General features: G+C 60.3%; 2 protein-coding genes and 1 long non-coding RNA gene across 10 annotated transcripts; 1 reads left to right on the top strand and 2 right to left on the bottom strand.

The window, feature by feature from the left end:
- Positions 1-503: 503 nt before the first annotated feature.
- Positions 504-5282, bottom strand: Six5 (SIX homeobox 5). 3 transcript variants are annotated; one of them, XM_077792959.1, is made up of 4 exons: positions 3700-5282; positions 2627-2789; positions 1987-2164; positions 504-1755 (listed from the first exon to the last, which is right to left on the bottom strand). In XM_077792959.1, the coding sequence occupies exons 1-4, from the start codon at positions 4497-4499 to the stop codon at positions 1148-1150; spliced, it is 1749 nt and encodes a 582-aa protein (XP_077649085.1). In that variant the 5' UTR covers positions 4500-5282; the 3' UTR covers positions 504-1147. The 3 variants fall into 3 exon arrangements, with proteins under 3 accessions (XP_077649085.1, XP_077649086.1, XP_026259525.1); XM_077792960.1 differs by having other exon boundaries at positions 1987-2146; XM_026403740.2 differs by having other exon boundaries at positions 1987-2789.
- Positions 4404-5747, top strand: LOC113193310 (uncharacterized). Its single transcript, XR_003302124.2, has 2 exons — positions 4404-4491; positions 5275-5747. It is a non-coding gene; the product is annotated as an uncharacterized LOC113193310 (long non-coding RNA).
- Dmpk (DM1 protein kinase) lies at positions 5377-15473 on the bottom strand. Of its 6 annotated transcripts, none has more exons than XM_026403748.2 (15): positions 14977-15473; positions 12782-12941; positions 12427-12510; positions 12250-12345; positions 11626-11774; positions 11244-11337; positions 10831-11037; positions 10485-10748; positions 9463-9548; positions 8146-8257; positions 7344-7501; positions 7161-7258; positions 6955-7001; positions 6644-6733; positions 5377-6315 (listed from the first exon to the last, which is right to left on the bottom strand). In XM_026403748.2, exons 1-15 carry the CDS (start codon positions 15153-15155, stop codon positions 6163-6165), a joined length of 1977 nt encoding a protein of 658 aa, XP_026259533.1. In that variant the 5' UTR covers positions 15156-15473; the 3' UTR covers positions 5377-6162. The 6 variants fall into 6 exon arrangements, with proteins under 6 accessions (XP_026259533.1, XP_077649087.1, XP_026259532.1 ...); XM_077792961.1 differs by having other exon boundaries at positions 6644-6729; XM_026403747.2 differs by having other exon boundaries at positions 10500-10748; positions 12782-12873; positions 14977-15470.
- Positions 15474-16125: the final 652 nt, after the last annotated feature.

Raw genomic sequence — 16125 nt, 5'->3', positions numbered from 1 at the left:
AGCCCCCTTTCCACCCCAAGGTTATTAGAGGAGCCTTGGGGTGGAAAGAAATCCTAGATGAAATGCAGGCAGGTGACGCTGGGGAACAGGGACTCCGCTCTGCCCCTCCTGTCCCCAGAATCACATGGTTTCAACCTGTTCATGCTCAATTCGCCCCTCCCTGCCCCGTTCTATTTATAGACTATTTATTGTTTTAAACGAAATAAAAGCAAGTGGAATCCTTGTTGCCAGCAAAGGAAACAGGGTAGGCCTTCTGGTGTCTCCCTGCTTCTTTGGCCCTGGGTGGTCCTCCCACCCAGCTCTGGAGGCCTGCCATGCCAGGGCCTACAGTTTGAAAGTCACCTCGCTGCCTACACCTTCCTCAGCCCATGAGCCTGGACTCAAGCCCCCTTCTTAGGAAGCATGGTCAGAGAGCCATGTTCTCAGGCAGGGCTGCTGCTGTTCAGTTGTCCTTTGGGCAAGTTGTTTGGAAGGTGACCCACAGCCCTGGTGGTTCTGTTAACTTTATTTTAATTGAAATGGAGGCATAACATATCCTAGAAAAATAAAGATTTAGGATACAAACTAGACACAAGGGTCAGGGTTGCCCCGGGGACAAGGGAATCTTTGGTCTGGGGCTAGAGGTGATGTGGCTTTAGTCCAGAGGAGTGAAGGGGAGACCCCACTCTGCCTACACCTGCACCCCTTCTTAGCAAGAAGGGAGAAGCATGGGTAAGGGTCCATCAGTCTCTGGGCCCAAAACTTTGTCCTCCACCCTCGGATTCCAAGCATTCTGAGAACATGGGGTATCAGTGGAGCTATTAATAGTGTGTTAGGGAGAAGAGGGAGCAGGAGATCTGGCCATTCCGCAGGGTCTTCAGCTCACAGCTAGTACCAGGTGGAGGAGAGCAGAGCCCGCATCAGGCCCCCAAATTCCCCATACATACGGCAGGACAGCAAGAAGAGGGCTGTAACAGAGGCCTCCCGTGCAGAGAGGGACAGAATCCTAGATAGGGAGTGGATAGCATGTTCCCTGGCACCTCTAGGACTTGGAGAGGCCACCCAGGCTGGAGGGATGTAGTATGTGTTGGATCCCCAGACTGCCAACCCAGGCACTGTCCCTGCGTCTTGAGCACCATTGTCAGAAGAAGTGATGAAGCTGAGCGGGTTACAGTTCCAAGGGCTCTTCCACAGGCACCGACTGTAGCTGGGTCAGGACCTTGGCCTCAGCTTCCAGCCCCTCATCAACTTCAGCCCCTGTCGTGGTCCCCAGTAGCAGCCCCTCAGGGTCAGGGTCTGGCAGCCTCAGCACGGTGTGAGGAACCTGTGTTCCCAGCCCTTTTTCTGCATCTAGCAGCCCCTCTGTTCCTGTGTTCAGCTCTAGCCCTGCCGGCCAAACTGGCACAGCTGCAGGTGACAGCATCAGACCCTCTGGCGGGGGTGCTGGGAAGCTGGGCAGGAGGCCAGAGTCCGGGGAGAAGGGTAGACTGGCTGCAGAGGTGGCCACAGTGGGTGGTGTTGGCTGCTGTGCAGAAAGTGTGCTCAGGCTGTGGGCCTCTGGGAGGGCGGGACTGGGGGCCACTGGGAGGGCTCCTTCAGGTACTGAGATGGCTGTCTCTGACTTCACGGGCAGGGCCAGGCCGGGGGCCGGTGGCAAGACCTGGGAGACCAGCATGCTGGTGGGGAAGGTGGCTGTGAGGATGATCTTGCCCTGCTGCACGGCCACACCTGTGACAATGGGGCTGCCAGACACAGGGTTGGCCAGGAGGAAGTTTCCTGTGGGGAGAGGAAATAGGTAAGAGTTGGAAGCAGCTGACCAAGAGCATGTAGAGATGAAGCTGCTGGAGGGCAGGCAAATGGCTCCCTCAGGATGTGTGGCAAAAACTTTGGGGCACACTGGCAGAGGGCACAGGGAAACACCAGGGATGAGATGCTTCCTCCTCCCAGAACCCAGTGACATCCCTACCCCAAGCTGCATCCAGGCCGTAGGGAGGCAGGAGGGAGTACCTGGGGCAGTGGCTGAAGGCAGCTGCAAGGCAGTCACGCCCACCCCGGAGTTGATCAGGTGTACATTGGCAGGGCCTGCTGCAGCTGCCACCTTCACAGGGCTGCCCGGTCCAGCTGCCAACAGCTGCAATGGCCCCACAGCCTGGGGCAGGGTCACCACCTGGGAGGTAGGCACCACCTGGGGCAAGTTCAATAGTGGGGAGTTGGGCCCCAGGCCCGAGGGGTACCCGGGGGGTGGGGAGAGTGGCACCACCTGGGGGGCAGCCACAGTGGGCACCGGTCCTGGAGGCATAGGGAAGGATGTAGCTGGTGGGGGGCCAGGTACCACTTGGGGCAGGGGCCCTGCCATGTCCTCTCCAGCTGACCCCGAAGCAGCCACCTGGGCTCCTTTGGTCTCAAGGGCCTCAGACTGCGCCTCCTCCAGCCGAATCTCCCCAGTCTGAGGGTCCATGACAAGGGAGGTCTTGGCCTCACTGGTCCCCTGGGGACTGGGCTGTGGTAGAGGGGCACCCCCTCCTCCTGTGAGCAGTAGGGGCCCCAGGCTGGAGGCCTCTCCCAGAGCCAGGCTGTTGATGATGACAGGACTGCCATTGAGGAGAACTGCTGGGGAGCTGCTGGCAGCCAGGAAGCTCCCATTTACCAGGATGGAGGGGGAGGCGGGACACGGAGTGGGAGGGGTGGCCCCTGCCAGGAAGATGGAGCTCTGGGTGGGGGCCTCGGCAGCCACTGGGGCCATCCCTCTCTCCAGGTCCTCAGGACTTCGGCTGGACTCATCCTCAGTAGTGGGGTTCCCATCAGACTCGCTGGAGGGAGAAAGGGTGGTTAGCTGTGATCCCCCAGGGCAGGATTCTCTCAGGAGCAGGGGCTGACCCCTGCTTCCCGACCTGCCCCAGCCCCAGCTTTTGTGGACTATTTCAGGGGTCATAGATCATCCCAAGGCCACCCAAGGACCCTGCGTTGGTAGCCACCACAGCGGGAAAGCTAACCCTGGAGCAACCTGAAGAACAGCCTGCTTTCCGGGGCGTTTGCCTCTGGGCAGGGCTGTGCACCAGGGCTTCCCCTAAGTCCCCTGGGTAGGCAGACGCGTGGCCTGGACAGAGAGGAGGCAGTTGCCTGCTCAGTTCCCAGCGTCCCTCCCAAGAGGCGTCAGAGGAGAGCGAGGCCGGGTGCGCACGGGGTGGGAGGGGAAGGGCTTGGGTTACAGGGAAACCGGAGCCGGGGAAGGTTCACGTTTCACAACAAAGGCAGGGGCCGGACCACGCTGTTCAGGCTGGAGGGGGCGTGGGGGTGGGTAAGAGTAACGGTCAGGGAAGGCCCGGGCTGCGAAAGCGCCCAGAAAACCACCCCTACCCGGGGTAGGGTGGGCAAGGGCCCCTCCCCCATCCCCTTTAGAGGCCCTCATTTTGGCACTGTTTGCCCCACAGAGATCCCGAACACAGGGGGGTTTGATTTGGAACTTTGAGTGCAGCAGCGGGAAGAAGAGGTCTCCGGGCCTCCGCTTGAGGTCCCCAGAGGAGAGGAACGAGGACGTGGGCCTGATCCATCCACGCTTAGTCCCTACGCATCTCGGAGGCCTAAGGATGTGAGCGGGAAGTTCCAAGAAGCCCGGCGCCGAGACTCCAGCAGTGGGCACGAGACTCCAGCAGTGGGCACGGGGAGTTGGAGGCTGGTGTCCTCGGGAAAGGGGGACTTGCGCCTCCCGGATCCCCTCACCTCTTGCAGGGCGCGCCGCCGCCGGTCCCGGTCCGGTCGCGCTGTCGCCGGTTTTTGAACCAGTTGCTGACCTGCGTGAGCGAGAGACCGGTGAGCGTGGCAAGGCGACGCTTCTCGTCCGGCGTTGGGTAGCGGTTGCCGCGGTAGCAGGCCTTGAGCGCGGCGCGGGAGCGCTCCTTGAAGCAGTAGACGGTCTCCTCGCCGTCCCAGATGGTCTTCGGCAGCGGGAACTTCTTGCGCAGCCGGTATTTGTCCACTGCGCCCAGCGCGCGGCCGCGGGCTCGCTCGGCCTCCTGGTAGCGCGCGCGCAGGTAAAGGTCCTGCAGGAAGGCGTGGTGGGCGGCGGGGAAGGGGCGGCTCTCCAGTAACCGGTAGAGTTCGGCGTACTCGCCCCGCTGGAAGGCCACCAAGGCCCGTGCGCGCAACACCGGGTCGCTGCCACGTAGGCGCTCGGCCGGGGGCAGTGCGCCTAGGAAGCGGCTCAAGCGACCAGCGTGGCCCGCCTGTAGCAGCGCCTCACAAACGCACGCCACCTGCTCCGGCGAGAAGCGGAGGCCCGTGGACGGTTCGGCAGCGGCCTCCGGGGGTGACCCAGGGACTCCCGGGGACCCCGAGTCCTCCGCTCCCGCAGCCGCTTCGCCCGCCCCGGCCCCGGCCGCCGCCGCCGCCGCCTCACCCTCGGCTGCCTGCAAAGTCTGCAGGAGCTGGCGCGCTTCTTCCTCCTCCTCTTCGGTTGCCGCCGCCACCGCCTCCCCACCGGCCGCCGGCCCCGCGCTCGGCTCGGCAGGCAAGGTAGCCATGTTTTGCAACTTTGGGAAGTTCCTCCCTCCTTCTCCTCCCTCGGGTTTCCACCAGCCCCCTCCCCCGCCCGTCCCCTCTTTCTGCCCCCGCCTAGCGCTTCCCGATCTTCTCGCCACACACCCCCCTGCCCCCCGAATGCCAGACCCCAGATCTACACTTGGGTCTCTGTCTCTGTGTGTCCGTCCCCCTCTACGTCTGTCCGTGATTCTCCCTTTGTTTTCCCTCCGCCTCTGGCCGCGCTTTTTGTCCCCCCCCCCCGCCCCCAGCGTGTGCCTCTGGCTCAGGGCCTCAATTTCCCCATCGGGACAACAGAGAAGGTAACGGTCCGTCCAGGAGAGCTAAGGGCGCGAAGCCACCTCCGTCCGGAGACTGAGCTTCTGCACGCCTCCGTCTCCAGGGTCCTCTGAAGGCCCCCCCATTCCCATCTCGGCGCGCGCTCCGCCCCTCGGAATTCCCGGCTCCGCAGGGGGGGCGGGTCTGGCAGGGAGGAGGGGCGGGCGAAACAGGGAGAAAGTTTGCAGCAACTTTTCTTAAGCGTAGGTCCCAGGAGCGGATGCGCGTGGCCTGCGCAGGCGCAGTGGAAGAAGGACGGCGGCGCGCTAGCCTGCCCAGCCCCCTTCTCCTCAACCCTTTGGGTGGCACAGCTGAGCCACAGCTGGGGGGGCGGTGCCTCATTGTGGCCCGCTCGCCATGTCCTATTGGCTGGATGCCGAGGTCCCGCCCCTCATGTTTTTCCTTCCCCCTCCCTGATTCGTCCTCTTTGCGTCCCGCTAGCTCCCCGCCAAGCTATTGGCCAGCCCTACTGGCCTTCTGATTGGCCCACCGGACAACCTCCTCCGCAGAACGCGTACACAGCTACACCGCGGAGTCCAGAGCTTCAAGGCAGACGAAAGGGTCTTTTATTTGCGAGGGTCGGGGGTGGGGGGTCCTAGGTGGGGCCAAACAATAAATACCGAGGAATGTCGAGTCTCAGTGCATCCAAAACGTGGATTAGGGTGATGGGGTCCTGGAGGCTGTCAGCAAGTCGGAGGATAAAGGCAATAAATATCCAAACCACCAAGACGGGCGGAGCCAGCTGTGGCTCCTAGAGCAGCGCACGTAAGGGGGGAGGGGGGCTGGCAAAAGCAAAAGGTTCCCGAGGGAGCAGGCAGAGGTGACGCCGAACGTTCGCTGCGGTAGAACGTTCCGGGGAGAATAGGAGTTCATGCACAGGGAGGATTTGTGGTTTGCTAACAGATGGCAGGTGCGTGGAGGGTGAAAATCGGATGGCTGAGCTGTCGGCTGCCTTCTCGGACCGCGATTTGCCTATCCAGGTCGAGGATGGCTGAGCTCCGGTCGGCTGCCTTCTCTGGACCGCGATCTGCCCATCCACGTCGGGGTCAACCCGCCCAGAAGAAAGCAGTGATCGGCAACTCCCCCCAGCAGCAGCCGCAGCAGCTTCAGCAGCAACAACATTCCTGGCTGCAAGTCCCTCGCTAACCCCATTCGCCGGCCAAGGATCCGGCTCCTCCCTTCCCGGCCGCCAGGGGGCGGGCCCGGATCACAGGATTGGAGCTGGGCGAAGACCCGCGCTCGGAGCGGTATGAACTGGGAGGCGGTGGGAGCAGCTTCTAGGCCGAGCCCGGGTCACCCAACCCTTTAACCGAGCCTGAGGTCTAGGGTTCAGGGGACGAAGGTGGCTCCCGGGCGATGACAGATTGGGACGAGATGGCCTGCGCTGGCCACCAACCCAATGCAGCCCAAGGAGGCGGCACGAGCCAGAGCAGCGGCGAACACGAGCAAGGAACACGCCTCCGATAGGCCAGGCCTAGGGACCTACGGGCGAGAGGGCGGGATCAGCACTCGGGACGGCCTGATTGGTTCCTGAGAGCCGACCCGCCTATGCCTATAAGGGTCCTCAATTCTCCAATCCCGCCCCACACCCCCTACAGCTGGCAGCAGTGGCTTCTCGGCTGGCCAGCCAGAAATCCTGTCGCAGCTCGTCATTGGCCGCTTCCTAGCGGCCTGTATTGATTGGCTGCCTGTGCATCCTCCCTTCCCGCGGAGGCCAAGCCCCGAAGGGGTGCAGCTAAGCGGTGGTGGCTTGGGGTGGGTGGAGTGAGGCCGGGGCAAGGCAGCGGCGGAGAGAGAGCGTGGGACGTACCCTGGCAGGGAGCAGCAGGTGGCGGCGGTGCATGGGGCCTGGCCCCACCAGCGGGGACTGGCCCAGAGCCACGGCCGGGGGGCCATCTAGCTGGAGAGAGAAGGGACAGGTGACCCGATCGGAGCCCAGCCTAGCCCTGCCTCCTTCGGCAGGGGGGGGGGCGGGTGAGAGTGAGGAAAGTCGAGGTCGGGGGAGGAATCTAGGGAGATCCCCGGAGGGATTTGATGAGAGGCCCGAACTGAGGGTGAGCCCTAAATCTGTACGGGAGGGGGGTTAGCAGGCCTGAGGCAGGGGAAAGAGAGGGGTCTTACATGGGAAGGTGGATCCGTGGCCCGGGGACTGGGGACCCCCGTGACAGCTGGAAGGAGAAGAGAGAGGCGTATGGCGCGTGAAGGGGCAGAGAAGGGAGGTGGCGCGGCGTGCCCCAGCCTGGGCCCCTTTCCTCCCCCAACTTGTCCCCCTCGCTGGCCCACCTCCTCCCCGCGCCCTCCCGGAAGGGGGCAGATGAGGGACTCGCCTGCGGCTCCCTCTGTCTGCAGCAACTCCAGCCGCTCCTGCAGCTGCTGGATGTGCACCTCCAGGTCTCGGTTCCGGGCTTCGGCCTCCTGTAGCTGACTGACATGAGGAAAGAAACGTGACCCACTGGGGTCTGGGCTGCAGAGTGCCAAGGGTGTCGGGGACCCTGTGCCCCGACCCCGACCTGGCGAAGTTCTGGTTGGCCGTGCGGATGGCCTCCAGCTCCAGGCGCAGGTTCTGCTGGCTGAGCACCTCCTCCTCCAGGGCTTCCTGGAGCTCCCGCAGGGTCACCTCCGGCTCTGTCTCTGCCGCGGGGGCAGCAGTTGGATCTGCCACTTCAGCCTGTGGGTGGGGACTGGGTTTGGGGCCGCCTGTGCCTCCTGGAGCACAGCTTATCCACTCCCCACCGTCACCCTGTCTCTAGAATCCCCATAGCTTCAGCGAGTCCCCTCCTGTCCACACAGGAAGCAAAGAGCTGTTCTCAAAACTCAGCTTGACTGACCATGTCCTTTCTCTGATCCAATGTTTCCAGTTCCCAGTGCCCCAGGACAAGGTGGCTTTACCAAAAGGCCTTGCTTGGTTTGTTTCCTGCTGGTCTCTGCACCCGCCCCTCATGTACCCATGCAGCCATATGACTGACCCTCCTGTCACTTTTCAGAACAAATCAGCCTCAGATAAACCGGCAGGGTCCCCTCAGGGCTTCTGCTCTTGATATTCTCTCTACTGACCATGGGACACTTTTCTCTCTATGGGTGGCCCTGCCTCTTTCACCAATGCTCGGCTCAGGCTCCTCAGAGCCCCCCACGCATACACAGAGTTAGTGCCCTGTTTTGATGTCCTCATAGGGACCATCTCTTGACTGAAGTGACCTTATCTCTGCTGCTTTGTCTGTTTCTGTCCTCTAAATTCCCAGAGGCACAAGGCACCTGGCAAGTGCCAGCGGGTCCCTCCTGCTGCAACTGACCAGCCTCTCCTCAGCTACTCACCATGTCCTCTGGGGGGGACACCCTGGGCTCCACGCTGGGCTCTTGCACACGTGGCTCAGGTAATTGCTGGGCCTCCAGTTCCATTGGTGTGGGGTCTGGGACCTCACTGTCCCTGCAAAGAGGAAGAGGGGAGGAAGACTCCTTCCTACCCAAGAGGCTGCCAAGCCCTGGGAACCCATGGCCTGAGGGCATGGGGCAGCTGGCCCTTGGTTCAACCAGGGGTGAGGGGGAGTGAAGGGGGGACCAACTGTCAGGTGAGTTGACAGGCCCTTCTCTGTCTTGCATGTGGCCTCAGGCCCCTGGGAGCTGCCCCTTCGTATCTATGGAAACGGGGCCCAGACACCATGTTCCAGGGTCTGTACATTCCCTCCCTTAACCCCATCACCTTTGCATACCTCTCTCCTTAGGACCTCAGAACAGGGAAGGGGTCCTAATGAGGAAGACCCTGCCAAGTTCTGGGCACCTCCAAAGATGTGGTCATAAGACTGGATGTGGGATTCCCCAGACTGTGACTGAAGCTATTAGGACACCCCCTCATGCTCAGCTGCTGGGAGGGGGTGTAGGGCAGAGATCTCCTAAGAATATGAACTTTCAATAAAAGTGGCATCCTTTGACCAGCAGTCTCTCCCATGGGAATATGCCTCAAGGACCTATGTACCCTGGACAAGCTCCGAGACCAACCTGTTGGCTGTTTGTAGCAGCCTGGGTTGTAACAGGACGTGTTAAAGCTGACCTGACCTGACCTGACCTGACCTGACCTGCAGTGAGGAGGAGACTAGACATGCTCATGACTGATAAGGGATGCCGTTCGCAGATTAGGAAGCAACCTGTTCTCACGGTGGATAAACATGTTTGCCAGCTTCGAGCCAGAGATGTCGCTGAATGATGGGCTCAGACGCAAGCTTCCTTTTCCTTAATCTTATTTCTTAATTTACTTGTGATAAGCAGTCTCATTTATATAATTGATGCTTTTTAAAGGCTTTATTGTTACATGACTATATTCTGTTAAAATTGGTTGTAAAATTCCAAGCTTATTTTACCCCTGACTCTGAGTACTAGAAATGTAAAAGTCTAGGGTTGCAGAATTCTGGAAGACCAAGCCTACGGGCTCTAAGATTTTGCAATTGAATCTAAAATGGTAAAGTACTTTAGGGTTCCTAAGAGTGCTTTGTCCTAAAATGATCCTGCAAAAAGAATATTGATCCCACAAACACACAGGTCACCAATAAGCCTGGACACAGTGGTCCTGAGCCTCCTCCTGGGGCCTCTGCAGGCCGGCACCCTCCTACACCTCACATGCTGCACAGGTGCACTTACCTGAGGGCCATACAGGAGTAGGAGTAGCCCACAAAAGGCAGGTGGACCCCCAGAGGCATACCTTCCGGAATGTCCGACAGTGTTTCCTACGCAAGGAATACACAGATGTGACCAGCAGTTACCAGGGCTGGTCCCTGACAACTGCTGGTCATCATGGCCCAACAGTTGTCTTTGTTGTCATGGCTTAGGTGTGCTCCAACTCCAGGATCATTTAAAATGACCTCCCCATCATTTTTTTCTAGTTGCCTGTTGCTTCCCCTTCAAGGCCCTCACCACACTCTAATCACAGCCTTCTCTGGGGTGTAAGTGGATGAGGGCAGGGGCCAGAGCTGACTTGGTCAGTGCTATGTCTCCAGAACTGCCCAATAGAAGGGCCCCCAGGCCTGAGTGAAGGATTCTGGGGCAGCTTGTTAAACTGACACCAGGCCCAGCTACTCAGGAAGCTGAGGCAGGAGAATCTCAAGTTCCAGGCCAGCGTGGGTAACTTAGCAAGACCCTATCTCAAAATAAAAAATGAAAAGGGCAGCTGGGCACTGTGGTACATGAGGCTGAGGCAGGAGGACCTCAAGTTCAAACCCAGCCTCAACAACTTAGCAAGGCCCTAAGCAACTCAGCCAGACCCTGTCTGTAATAAAAGGGCTGGGGATGTGGCAGTGGTTAAGCACCCCTGGTTCAATCCCTGGTACCAAAAAAAAAAAGAGAGAGAGAGAAAAGGCGAGATGGACAAAGGAAGGAAGGAAGCTTCCTCTCTTGCCTCTCTCCTCTCATTCCTCCAGGAAACCCTCCAGCACCTTCCCTCTGGGTCAAGAGCCCAGCCCTCTGTACTCCATCTCAGCCCTGATAACTCCGGGGACTGGACTGTCTTCCCCATTTGGACTGGGTCCCGAGCACTGGGTGGGCACAGCAGGTACTCTAGGGAATGAACGACTCGGAACCCCAGAGGTAGGCACTGTAATTACCCCAATTTTATGGAAGGGGGATGGGGAGCTTCCCTCAGCAGAACAGGGGCTGCAGATACCTACCCCGCCCCCGCTCACCATGGCAGTGAGCCCATCCTCCACCACGTCAAAGTTGCAAGTATCGGTGGCACCCTCGAAGTCCGGAATAAAGGGGGGCAGGCTATCTCGAAGTCCCTCCCAGTCAAGGCCAAAGAAGAAAGGATGCTTCCGGAAATCGTCTGCTCCACCACGTCCTAGCCTTATCTCCGCGGGACACAGCAGACCTTGGATGAGGTCTCGAGCCTCTTCTGGGACCCCAGTGTCTGCCAGTGGCAGAGACAAGTGCTCCTGCTCGGAGGAAGAGTGAAAGAAGAGATGGTGGCCTGGGAGCAGTTGTGGAGCGGCAACGGGTCGCTGTGGCTGAGCTCACCTTGTAGTGGACAATCTTGCCGTAAGTCTCAGCCGTGGAGTCGGCGTAGAAGGGCGTCTGCCCGTAAAACATTTCATAGGCGAACACACCCAGCGCCCACCAGTCACACTCAGGCCCATAGCTGCCGGTCCCAGGGCCGCCGCCCACAGCCTGCAGGATCTCTGGAGACAAGTAGTCCGGGGTACCCACAGCCACAAGGGACCGCACCTGTGCCAACAGGACCAGAGCAGTGCTCCTGACCACCTCCTAACCGAATGTGTGCTCCCTCCCCTCCCACCTCCTTGACCTGTCCAACCCCGCGCTAGAGGACATACTTGGTCCAGGGTAGCTTCCTTCCTTCTCGAGCCTCTAAATTTAGTCCCGCCCCCACATCGCACCTCCACGTCCGCTCATTGGTGGGCGGAGTTGCTCACCGTTCCATCAGCCCGCAGTTTGAGGCAGGAGCCAAAGTCTGCCAGGCGAATGTGGCCGCAGCGGTCCAGCAAGATGTTGTCCGGTTTGATGTCCCTATGCAGAGGGAAGAGGGAAGAAGGTTGAGTCTTTATCTGGCCAGGCTCCGCCCCTTTGGGCAGTTCTGCCTAGTGCTGCACCTAGGGTTCCGCCCCTGTGAGGGTTCTGCCGTTCTGGACCTCACTTCCCAGGCCCCGCCCCCAGTGAGCCCCAACAGAGGTGAAGCGGTCCTTCTGTAGACCCGCCAGCTCTAGGTTCCATCTTCCAGGACCCTTCCCATACAAGCCCTGCTGTCCCTCTCAGGGCCCCGCCCAGGCCCTGCCCCTCAGCCCCTGCCACGCCCACCTGTGCACATAGCCCAGTTGGTGCACTGAGTCTATGGCCATGACAATCTCGGCCAGGTAGAAGCGCGCCATCTCGGCCGGGATCCGCTCCCCAAACTTGCTCAGCAGCGTTAGCAGGTCCCCGCCCACGTAGTACTCCATGACCAGGTACTGAGAGGGGGCGCGTCATGGGAATCAGTAGCCCTCCCTAGGCACCAATCTCTGATCCCCAGAGGCAAGGACTCCCAGAGCCACCCGTTCCTGAGTAGAGTCCTCGCAGCCCCATACCAGAGAAACCCTAAAGATCTTCAAGGCCAAATCAGAAACCCTCCCAGGATGTCCCAGGACAGATCCACTCCCCCTCCCAGAGACTCTAAGGGAAAAAAGACCTCCCAAGGCTCAGAAGATCCCAGATACTCCCAGCGCAGGCCTTGCGCCGAAATGCTGCAGAGCGCTCTCACCCCAGGGAAGTTCCCTCCAACAGGCTCTTCACACAAACACCCAGAATCGCCAGGAAAGGGGCACTGAGGACATCACCTCCCACCCCCTCCTCTACCTGGGACGCGTTCCTACCGAGACACACTCTCACAGGCGTGCAGGGGCAGCCGCCCCAGGCCGGCCACTTCCTCTCCCCACCGGAACTCACCAGGTAGTTCTCATCCTGGAAGGCGAAGTGCAGCTGCGTGATCCAGCGCCGGTCCCCATTTGCCAACACATCCCTCTCTTCTCGGAAGCACGACACCTGTGTGACACCCGGAGGAGCTAAGGGCCAGGAGAGCAGATCCCGTACCCTCCCCCCCACACCCTCAGCCCGGGCCCCCACCTCTCCTCTCTTCAGCATGTCCCACTTATTCATAATCTTCATGGCATACACCTGGCCCGTCTGCTTCATCTTCACCACTGCTACCTGCAGGCGGAAACACAGGGACTGACAGTAGCCCAGATGACTGGGAAAAACAAAGGGCCTGGACCAGACTCCACCACCATCTTCACCCAGCTGCGGCCTCACCCTGCAGTGGCCACGCCACGCCCCTGGGCCTCAAGCCCCGCCTCCAGCCCAGGCTCAGTCTTAGGTTCTAACCTTCAGTCCATTCATCAATTTCTCAGGCCCTGCTCCAGCTCCTGTGCCCCACCCACAGCAAATAAAGTGCTGGCCCACAGGGCCACTCAGGACTCACCTCGCTGAATGCCCCGCGTCCAATCACCTTCAGAATCTCAAAGTCATCCCTCTGCAGTCGAACCTCCTTAAGCCTCGCTGCAATGGGCTCCGCTGCAGTAGTGGAAGAACAGAGGGTCACTTGGATGGACAAGGGTCTGTCCTTCAGTCTCCCCTTCTCCCTGCCCCTCAGCTCCACTGTAGCTCTCCCACATAAACACCATGTGATGTTCTGGGACCCTCCCGTGGAGGAGAGATGCCTGGGGACCTGTTTTTGGCACAGGGCTTGGGCCAGAGGATGCAAGGTGGGAAGAGCTGGGCAGCACATGCCCCGGAGCGGAAGCCTTGAAGAGCAGGTGCAGAGACTGCCCATTTCCAGACCCCCGAGCCTCAGGCCCTGCACCCTCATTCTGGATGATGATTAAGGTGCTGTCTGCGGTCCCCGTCCCCAATCCCAAACTTTTCATTTTGTATGTCTTTGGCTATGACCCAGAGCTGCAGCTGTGTCCAGCAGTCTAGATGAGGTGCTGTGCTTCTCGAAGCACATTTTGAGAAACAGAATTTGGAGCTAGGAGGCCTGAGAGAGGGGACACCAGTGCCAAGGCACAGCTGGGGCACAGTTGGAAGGGCGTCCAGCAGTCCTCCCGGAAGGCAGCAGGAAGGCTCCAGCTAGAAAGGCTCAGCAGCAAGGGGTACTGGCCAGGAGTGGAGGCCGAGGTTCAGGGACAGTGGGAGGTTCAGAGGGAGGCCTGGCCTCCCACAGGGTGGAAGAAGCCAGAACCTGGCAGGCAGGGTGGAAAAGGGATGGGTATGGGCATTAAAGAGGGGAAATTGAGTAGGTTGTGGAGGTGAGAGAGGGGGTTCAGGGAAAGTGGGCCCACAGGGAAGAACCGGCCAAGGGGAGGACAAGGGAGGGAGGAGAGCGCCAAGACATTGAGCCCTTTTAAGGCAGCAGGAACCCAGGCCCCCTCCCCCACCCTGGAAGCCTGGCAGGGGAGGGGCTGCAGGATGCAGCTCAGGCCACAAAAGGACTTGCTTCTTCCAGGAGAGCCAGACCCCTGCCCCCATCCCAGATCTCAGTTTACCCTGCCAGCCAGCTTTACAGTCGGTAAAAGGGAGACCAAGAGAGTCACAGAGGAAAGGGGTGGGGAGGGGAGGGTCTTCCAGAGACTGAGTGGCCTAGCCTTTGGCCTCCACCTTCCCATCTGTGAAATGGGAGAGGAGGAGAGGAGCAGGCCCTGAATCATAAAGAGAAGGATAGGGGACCAAAGGGAGTTGGGAAAGGTTCAGGCAATGACCAAGAAGGGCACACAGGCCAAGGGCCAACAGCAAGACACTGGGGAACAGGCATGTGGAGTGACAAAGCGACAAGGTATTGAGGTGACAACAACTAAAGAGAGCTTGAAACTGTGCTGGGTGTTGCATGGGGGCAGGAAATTGGCCTTGGGGCATTTTTCCCCCAGACTTGTCCCCAGGTCCTGGGAAGACCTTTTGAGAAGGGTCTTTGTAGGACAGCTAGAGGGTTAGAGGCCCTGAAACAGGACCACCAAAGGAGGCAGGAGCTGGCAGGGAGCACGGGTTGGCCCACCCAGGCTAGCAGGGACCAATATAGGGGGATAGGGTGGCATCACAGAGCCCAGGGAGAAAGGGAACAACCCCAAGTTGTTCCTCCTCAACCAGGAGGACAGGATCTAGTGGCGCCTGTCTGCAGAGCTGGCTCTTCCTCAGGGCCTGTGAGTCACTGCACCCTCTCGGGTGCCTGGGCACCTGTTGGGGCAGCTGGAAAGGCTGGCGCCGAGCACCTGCCTGTCAGCTACACCCCTGGCAGCTGCCCATGCTATCCCTCTTGGCTAACCCCTGCACTTTGGGAACCAGGGTAGAGGGCCATAGAAGCCATTTGGGGGAGAGGGTCCTAGGAGATGGCTGCAAACATGTCCTAGCTCTGGACTGGGGCAGAAGGAGCAGGAAGAAAACAGAGGCCAGGCCCAGCCTAGCCTGCCATGGTTCCCCAGCCATGGCTCTGAGTCACGGCTGCCCTGGCCTCTGCTGGCCTTACTCTGCCCTGCCAGGGTGGCACAGCGGGTAGGGGCATGTTGCCCCAAAACCCAGGTCCAAGCTCTGGGCCTCCATGCATGATCTCTCCAAGTTTGTCCCGTTCCTTAAGAGCCAGGCCCCTGTCCCCGCCCCACCCACGGGGGCCACACAGGCAGCACTCACCCCACTGCAAGAAGTCGGCCACATACTTGTCCTGGGCCAAATCGGAGGCACCCAGCTCCTGGTGGACGCCCAGGAGAAGGTCGAGCAGGGGCTCCAGCCCCAGGAAGCCGGGGTCCAGCGCCAGCTGCTGGAGCCGCCTCAGCCGCACCTCGGCTGACATGTTGGGCAGACAGCACCATGGCCCTTCCCCGGGCCGGGGCACGGGGTCCTCCTGTCACGGGGCCTGGCAGACCCTGTCCAGGCCCCGGAGTCCTGGCTGCATGTCTGCCTGCCCTGACTGTCCCCTGGGCCTCTGGCCACTTCTCTGCAGCTGAGGCCTCCTACTTTTCTCCCCACCCCTTTGTCCAGCCCTCCTCCCGCCTCCCAGCTTTAACCCCTCAAGAGCCAACACCCCAACTCTCCTTCCAGCACCCCTCAGAACACTGCGGTGCCAGACCGCGGGAACTGAGAATCTTAACTTGCACCCCCAATAAAAAGGTGGAGCCTGGGGAACAGTGTGAACGAGGTCCAGAGGAGCCCTCCCACTGCCCAGAGGGGCCAATTGAGGCTCCGTGACCCAGGACCTACCCCCCTGGCTCCTGCCAAGCCCCAGCACTGCGGGGTGGGGGGGGAGGCGAAAGGGGTTGAGGCCTGGGAAGGGGGGCTGGAGGCCAGAGCAGCCTTTCTTGTGACTCAGCAGTGGAATCCAACTTTGGGACAGTTAAATTTAGCCCCGGGCCCTCTGCTTCACACTTTCTCTTTGGTGGGAGGTGGGGAAGGGGTGGTAAGGAGAGAATCGGGAGGGGATGCTCTCAGAAGCCAAGGCCGGGGTGACCTGCTGTCCAAAGGCTGGGGGAGGAAAGTGATGTGGCCAGGCCCTCCCCAGGCAAAGGAGACCCCAAAATAGCTCCTTGGCCCCTGGCCTGGTGGCCACATTCCTGCCCAGGCTGGGATTAGAAACAGAAACATGTGGGGGGGGGGGAGCGGGAAGGCGCCACTCCCTGAGGCTCTGAGAGGTGGCCAGGAGGAATCAGTCTGTCTTTTCAGGGTGGACAGTTCTCTCCAGAGAAATCACGGCCTCCAGTGGCACTGGATACTGGGCCAAGGCAGGGCCAGGCCCGAGGCATCAGGCAGTAAAGACCTGTCCCAAGGTAGCTCAGGGTATTCACA

The sequence above is a fragment of the Urocitellus parryii genome, chromosome 15 (assembly GCF_045843805.1).
Source record: "Urocitellus parryii isolate mUroPar1 chromosome 15, mUroPar1.hap1, whole genome shotgun sequence".
NCBI lineage: Eukaryota > Metazoa > Chordata > Mammalia > Rodentia > Sciuridae > Urocitellus > Urocitellus parryii.
Note: the sequence above shows the minus strand (reverse complement) of the source record. Positions and strands in the feature narration are given on the sequence as shown.